The sequence below is a fragment of the Miscanthus floridulus genome, chromosome 9 (assembly GCF_019320115.1).
Source record: "Miscanthus floridulus cultivar M001 chromosome 9, ASM1932011v1, whole genome shotgun sequence".
In the NCBI taxonomy this organism is placed as follows: domain Eukaryota; kingdom Viridiplantae; phylum Streptophyta; class Magnoliopsida; order Poales; family Poaceae; genus Miscanthus; species Miscanthus floridulus.
The window spans coordinates 93,744,764-93,752,948 of record NC_089588.1 but is presented as its reverse complement, the minus strand read 5'-3'; the positions used below and the strand labels follow the sequence as shown (position 1 = coordinate 93,752,948).

General features: G+C 46.1%; 1 protein-coding gene across 1 annotated transcript; it reads right to left on the bottom strand.

The window, feature by feature from the left end:
* Positions 1–815: 815 nt before the first annotated feature.
* Positions 816–7,196, bottom strand: LOC136480308 (wheatwin-2-like). Its single transcript, XM_066477893.1, has 4 exons — positions 7,024–7,196; positions 3,963–4,143; positions 1,078–1,401; positions 816–983 (listed from the first exon to the last, which is right to left on the bottom strand). The coding sequence occupies exons 1-4, from the start codon at positions 7,194–7,196 to the stop codon at positions 816–818; spliced, it is 846 nt and encodes a 281-aa protein (XP_066333990.1).
* Between the last annotated feature and the right edge of the window lie 989 nt (positions 7,197–8,185).

Here is an 8,185-nt window from a genome sequence, read left to right as displayed (position 1 = left end):
GGTAAACCATTTTCCCGCAGTGGGCGCCTCGCTGGCCGGCCACCGGTTAACCGTGGCGGGCAAAAGAGGTGCCCGCCACGGAGCCCATTTTGGCCACGCTGCGCAAATTGATTCCTGTAGTAGTGTGGACATATATATCGTATAAGTACGCTAGTAGGTCTTGAGTTACGACACTTCATCAAGTTGCAAGCAAAGGGAGGCAGGTATAGCGCAACGAGTCGCGCTCCCACGCGAGCACACGACCCTTTTCCGCAGCCGCCTCCTGCCACCGCTTGCGGTCACGAGCGACACACTGCACCGCCTGCCTTCCGCCCCTGCCTTTCCCTAATCCATCGTGTCCGTCAACTGACCGCCGACGAGCCTTCCCCGCCCCTGATTTGTCCAAATCGCCGCCTCCACCACCACGACCGGTGGCGCTCCGCCGCCTTGCCGCCCTACCCACCCACCGTCGGGCTAACCTGCCGCCGAGGATCTAAAGTTGGGGAAGAGACTTCCAAACCCACGACGGTCGAGCGTTAGAGTTTGTGTAGAGTTAAATTCAATCGATCGTATACTTCTTCATTAATAAATAATTAATAGTTATATAGAAGTGAATAAGAATAACATCCAAGGTTTGGCATTCTTGAAAGTAATATATAATAAGTAGTCCACTTTATTATATTCCAATGCGGTTTATATAATGATGATCGGGGCTTGATTGCGCAGCTGCAGGCAGGCAGCTATATACTCCATCCGGTTTATTCATGGATCACGCCGTGCATCATGCATGGCTTATTATTACAGACAGTAGTACTTGATTAGGTGAAGTGAAGTGATCAGCATGCGACGAACTGGTAGTCGACGTTGAGGTGTCCCCTCTGGTAGCCCTGCCCGTTGGTGTCGATCTTCTTGAACACCGTCTCGTAGTCCAGGTCCAGGCCGCCGTTGCTGCACTGGTCCACGATCCTCGCCACGATGGACGCGCCCGTCGCACGGTTCGTCACCTGCCACCCAGCCAAGAACACCAGAATCCTCTGATTTCAGCAACCAGCTAGCAGAAGGAAGAAGGTGCATGTACTAGAAGCGACACACATATACCCGGATGCACTTGCCGCAGGCGGCCTGGCCCTTTTGCCCCGCGGGCCCACAGAAGGCCGTCCAGCCGTACTTCTGGCGCCACGACAGCGGCTTGTCGGCGTCCAACGTGGAGCAGTAGGCGCTAACGGCATTGAGGTTCCACCCGTTCTGCTGCGGGTTGTAGTAGTGGTACGTCGCCCGCACGTTGGACGCCTGCTGCGCCGCCGCCATACCCGCCACCGCGCACAGCACGACGGCCACCACCACCAGCGCCTGCGCCGCCCGTCCTCCGGAGATCGCCGCCGCCGCCGCCGCCGGTTGCCTCTTACTGTTTGCTTTGCCTGCCTGCATCCATGGTGGGGATAGATGATGATGTTATTGGCAGCAAGATTTATTCTCTCATGCATGCATGATATCCGTGAGTAGTAGCGAGATTTGCTTACCAAGTGACGAATGTGAGGTGTGTTCGTTATACCTCGATGGAGATCAGAGGCTAGCATTATATAGAGGTCTGGGTGCGCCGTACGATGTGGACAGAAGACGCTAGACACCTCATGCATGCAGCGTACGGAAGGTACGTTGGGTCATAATCGCCGTTTCGCCTGCTTGCTGAGCACAAGTACGGGTCTTAGCAGCCGGAAATGTGGAACATGGTTCATTCGACGTTCCGAAAACGTTGTTTAGGGCCTCGTTTAGATTGCGAAAAAATTTCAACCCGATGAATAGTACCACTTTCGTCTTATTTGACAAATATTGTCCAATCGTTGACCAACTAGGCTCAAAAGATTCATCTCGTGATTTCCAACTAAACTGTGTAATTAATTATTTTTTTTACCTACATTTAATACTCCATGCAAGCGGCTAAAAATTGATGTGATGGAGAGAGAGTGAAAAAACTTGGAATTTGGGAGTCATCTAAACAAGGCCTAGAGAACGTCCACATCTCCGATAAGGAACATTTACGTTTCCCGTACATTGTACTGTGTAATTTAAAAAAAAACTCAGGTTTCCATTTCCGTTTCACGTTTCCGTTTTCTTGTGGGAACATAGCTGCTAAGGTATGGGTTTCCTGGATCCTATGGTAAATAAGTAGGATGACCACGTGATAATAATTAGGAAACGTACAAGCAAGGAACACGCATCATGCAGTTCATCTATGCAGTACGTAGCACGCACACTGTTCACTTTTTTTTTTATTTTTTGTTAAAAAAATTGTTGACTGTGACACGAATTCTAGAACATCTCGTACCTTTAGAAACTAAAAACGGAGGCAGTTACAACTTAGAGTTTTCATGTGAAATATGTGACCAGTTCAGTTCGCCGAATCATGGTGTTTGGTTTGAGGAGCCCCTTCACAAATTTGGTGGAACGACTCCATTCCTTGTACTAGTACTATTATTAGCTTGTGAGGAATAAAGTGATGGTGCATGAACCTATTTCATTCCACAAACCAAACAAAAAAAAGTGTTAAATGAGTACATAATGGATCACCTCATTTGTCAAACCAAACAAACGGTGTTGGCCAAACCAGTCCCACCACTACGTCCTAGCTTACTGCTTAGTGCTTACCCACATGTGGCTGTACGTACATGCGCTGTTGGAACGCTGACCTAGCTAGCAGTGCGCGCGGCGGCTCGGTGGATCTCCACGAACTCCATCTGTGCATGCTTGCGTGCGTCGGATGGCAACGGGGAAGCGAGGCAGCGACGACGTACTACACCCGTCGAGATCTGCATCGATCGCTGAAATTTAGCTTATGCTAAAATATTGTGAGAGAAAACTATATTCGTTGGCTGAAAAGTACAATATAATAACTGGCCTGCTGCGGAATTCCAGCATCGTTAGTAAGGTCTTTTGATGTCGACCGGAGAGTCATCCACTTCAAGTATATCGTCGTCCGTGCACTCCACGAGACTACCTTCACTAGTAGAGAAACGATTTTTGATCCACTTTGAAATTTGGCTTTAGTCCTGTTATTTTTTGCGTCCGGGACTAGAAAAACCTTTAGTCCTGGTTGGTAGCTCCAACCGGGACTAAAGGTCCCTGCCCAACGGCTATCGAGGTGTGTCAGAGGCACGTCAGTGCGAGAATCTTTAGTCCCGGTTTGAGACATAAACCCGGACTAAAAGTGTGACTTTTAGTTCCGGTTTGAGACACGAACCTGGACTAAAGGTACCTTTAGTCCCGGTTTATGTCTTAAACCCGGACTAAAGGTGTCTCCAAACTGAATTTAAAAGGAAAACGTATCTTATCTAAGTTAGATGTGTGATGGTAGGTGAGATGGTAACGCGTGCAAGAGCTGAAGTGGGAGGTCGTAGGTTCGAATCTCCACAGCTGTAACTTTTAGTCCCGATTGCATAGTCCCGATTCTAAAACCGGGATTAAAGGGGTTGAGAACCTGGACTAAAGGTTGTTTCTGTACTAGTGCTTTATCTCTGGAGTCTGGACTCTGGTGGTTTTTGCTTTTTTGATGGCAATGAAGCAGCTAGCCGCATGCATGTGCCGATGTGCATTAGCCAGGCCGCCACCAGCTAGCTAGCACGCAAGCCTTGACCGGGCTTTTGCAGTCTCTTCTTGTTGAAAATCCTGCATGCATCATGCATGCATGTGACATGCTTCTTGCCACACGTCTAATTTTTTCTACCTATATACGGGGCTATCTGCAGTACTCCGCAGTAACTAGCCTTGGAATCTGGAAAGGTACGTTGAAAGTACTTCCCAGTCCAAAAAAATAAAGAACCGAAATGCTTCTTATAGGATGGCTGTCCGTCCGGACGGACCCCGCACTCGCCCACGCCGTCCCGCCTGCTCGCTCTGCTCGTGGGACGGACCCATCCTCGTTGCACCACCCCCACCGCCCGCCCCGTGCCGCGCACGGCGAGTCCGACGTGCTAGGCATTCGCTACCTCGCTCCTGGACTCGCATCTCCTGTCGCGGCCGTGCTCCATCCGCTTGCCCCTGCTCCTGCCAAGGTCCGTGCCACCGATGACCTCGACACCGGCGACCTCCGCGCCTTCGAGCTTTTTGCCGGCGTTCAGCTCCACGTCGATGAGCTTCCATTCGTCCAAGGAGCAAGCAGATGCTACGCTAAAAGCGCATGTTGCAATAGTATGTTTCAAGTGTTTCGGATGTTTCTAAGGTATGTTGCAAGTGTTGTATATCGATGTTGCAAAAGTAGATCAGGATGTTGCACATGTTGTAATGGCTATATACGTATGTTTCAAGTATATGTTCCAAATGTTTCATCTGTTCCAGACGAATGTTACAAGTGTTTTGTCTGGATGTTGCAAAAGTAGATCTAGATGTTGCATACATGCATGTTGCAAGCATATGTGTCAAAGTGTTTTCAGGTGTTTCATGCACATGTTTTCAAGTGTTTCATCTGGATGTTGCATATGTTTGCAATGGTTTTTAAATGTTTCTCAGGTGTTTTTGCAAAATGTTTCAAATGTTTATTTCAAGTGTTTCAACTATCTTCTTTTGTATGTTGCAACTATTCCATCCGGATCCTTCAAAAGTGGATCAGTGTTCCACATGGAATGCGCGTGGGAAGTGGCTGGCGGCATGGACGATGTCCGGTGCAGCGCGGGACCACTACTGGTGTGATCCCTCGTGAGCCTGACGCGCTAGGCGCTCGTTCGGTCCCTGTGCGGGCAGCGTCTGGACACTACGTCCGGGCGCTAGCAAGTCCTAATAATGCAACTATGTTATTCATATCCGTAAAGTAGTTCAAGTTTGACCAAACTACTTGAAGTAAATAATATTCACATTTATATCGATCTCCAATTCAGTTTATTACAAAAATATATTCATAATTATATAATAATTGATCTAATAGTACTTATTTTATATCACAAATGTTACTTCCCTTCCTGAAATATAAGGCATTCTAGCAATTCTAGGACAAATTAGGGGCTATAGTAAATGGTGCATGTAACCTTGCCTTAACTATAGAGAAAGTTTGTGCGTACCAAATTTTGAGCATGTGATTGGGATTTTAGAAGAATTAATTCATCTAGAATAACTTGTAATTTGAGACAAATTTTGAATGTTTCAATACCTTGTGTTTTTGAATGATGACTTGGGACCAAGGTCAAAAGTATACATTGATATAGGAAATGAGTAGCTGAATTTTTAGACGACACATTTTTTTTTTGGTTTTCACATCTTTTCGTGCTCTGAACCATTCCTCGCCTATGTCAATTAGTTCTTCTAATCAATGGTGTAGCTTTCTATTTCAGGGTATGTTTGGAACAACAATGTGTTTGGTTCATGAAAATGTAACGATATCTGATCGCGGAGGGGAATAGAAAACGATATGGATGTTTGGTTAAGGTCGGACCGTTATCAGGTACCACGTAAATAGATACCGGCCTATTCACTTTTGATTCCACTCCTCCCCGAGCCTTAAAGCATTACAGGAGGCTGCTGGTGCAGCGCATCTGCTCTCCTTGCTCTCAATAATATTACCGTGCTCCAACCAAACAAATTAAGTAAACACGCCACCACCGTTTCCCAAACTATTTATGTTACCAGTGAGTGAACCAAACACCATGAGCTTTTCTTAAAAGCTGGGTGTCAATCTTGTTTTTCTATAACAATGACTATGTAATTACATATATTCCCTCCTTTGTATATAACAATGACTTGTTGCGATGCTAAATAAGTGCACAATACGTTATGGCAACATTTGATTCACAGTTTCATCTGAATCTTAATGGTTCACATAATTTATTCAAAAGTACAAATTTGTGGTTCAGTCTTGCCTTTCCAAATTTAACACTATGATAAAGAAAAATCTAGCACAACTTGAGAAGAAATTCAGCATTCAGAATAAGCAAAAATTAGTACAATCCATGTTGGCATAATCGACATAAATTTTGAATACTGTCACATAAAAATTAAAAAAATAATGTAAATCATCATTGAAAAAAAGATCAAGTATAAAATTTAGTAAAGGATGGGAACACAGTTGCTCCATCTCTCGACGATGCATTAAAGAAGGCATATGCTCCAAAATCTTTATATAAAACCACATCCTGATTTAAGAGCGAGGAAAGGTCTCCCATTTTTTAGAGAGATGGTGGTGGATTTAGGAGATATTCTAAAGAATACATGTATAGGAGATCTTCTGTAGCTATTACATTTCCTATTTAAAGGATATATATAGGGGAGGGTATAAGAGATATGTGGAGATGCTCTAAGCATCTTTAGTTGGTCATGTTTTATTTATTGAACCTAAATTGCTAGGTTATGCATAGAGCTCACAGGTGATTATAAATAATTTTAACATGAGGACAAAACATAACCCAAACCATATATGGTAACTATCTAATAAAAAAAGATCAAAACACCGCTCATGATTACGAGCATGGCTTGTCATAGTTTTTTTCGTCCGACAATAGATCAATATTTTGTGTGTAGGAATCAGAGGGTAGCAAACATGACACGGATTTGTATTCCCGCATCCTGCCGCTTATCGCTAGAGGCAGCAGGTGAGTGTTCGTGCGCGAACATGCTGTTAGACAAGGCCGATCTAAAAGTCAGCTATGCTCATCTTTGCCTTGCCTCTATCGAGCGATGTAGCTTCTTACTAGCGTGGCCTAATTAGCGTCAATAACTGTCCAGAAGTTTCAGGTTCTGCGATAATAAACAAACAAATTTAAAACATGGTTGTTAATTTCCAGCTTGAGTTGAAGAATCTGTTATATGTATTTTTTATGTATTCAATTCAACACGAGGTATAATAAGAAATATAAAAAACCATACTTTATTCATGGTGTAGTTCCATTTATTTAGTACTACAGTAATTGGTTACAGGTCTGCATCATCCGCAGCTGCAGGCTCCTGACCTTCCATGCATCTTATTCCACGACACCACACCTCTCTCTGATACGCTCCTCTGCCGGTTGCACGCATAGTTCATCGATCACCATATGGCTTGCTCGATCTCAGCAGCCTACGAACTGGTAGTCGACGTCGAGGTGGCCCATCTGGTAGCCGTGGCCGTCGGTGTCGATCTTCTTGAACACCGTCTCGAAGTCGAGGTCGAGGCCGCCGTTGCTGCACTGGTCCACGATCCTCGCCGTCGTCGACGCACCCGTCCCGCGGTTCGTCACCTGCGTGTAAATGCTCACCATGAACCTTTTAATTTCCTAAACCGAAAAAGGTTTGTACCCGACGTATGCTCACAGCTCACAGCCACAGGCGCTGAAGAATCAGCAGCATCTATCTCTTCTTCTTACCCGGATACACTTGCCGCAGGTGGCCTGGCCCGTAGGTCCCGAGGGGCCGCGGAAGGCGACCCTGTTAGACATAACATGTTGTTCCCTATTTCTCCTTGGTTGGAGACTGGTCGGCTCGGCCGACCACTCTTTATTAGGAGTTGGGGACTAATCGGCTCTGCCGACCAGTTTCTGTAGCTGTAGCAGTATAGCAATAAGTCACCTCTAGTACATTAGTTAGTAGCTATTACATCATCCATGTCTTGATAGTGGGCTGAGGTAAGCTTTGTACTGCTAGGAGTAGTTGATATACTTTGTACCTTAGGAGTAGGTAGTTGGTGTACTCTTGTACTCAGGTGTAGGTAGTTGGCCAACAACTATGTACCTGGTAGGTAGAGCTAGAATTGTATATATTCCATTCAAAGGACAATGGAATACTCAGTTCAATTGCCACAAACCAAAGGGCAGGGCGTCGGCCAACACTGGTACTTGTGCTGAGTGTGTGTGTGCGTTGTTCTCAATCTCTTCTTCTACCTCTAGCCAAGTGAGTGAGTATGTGTGCTGGTAAGCTAGTTGCTTACCTGTGCAGGGCAGCCAGGGACCAACAAGTTATATCAGAGCCGTACAAGCGTCGTCGCCGGACTAACCGCTGGCGATGATGGACGGTTTGGAGATGGGCGACAACAGTGGTGCTGCTGTGGCGGCCCAACCACGACAGGAGGTTGTCGTGCGTACGGTGTAGGAGGTCAGCGGCACCAGTTGGCCGACGCTGACTCTCACCAACTATGGCGAGTGGGCGGTGACCATGAAGGTCAAGCTCAGAGCCCGACGACTCTGGAATGCTATTGACAAGGGCACCGACAATGAAGAAGACGACATGTCAGCGTTGGAGGCTATCCTCGCTG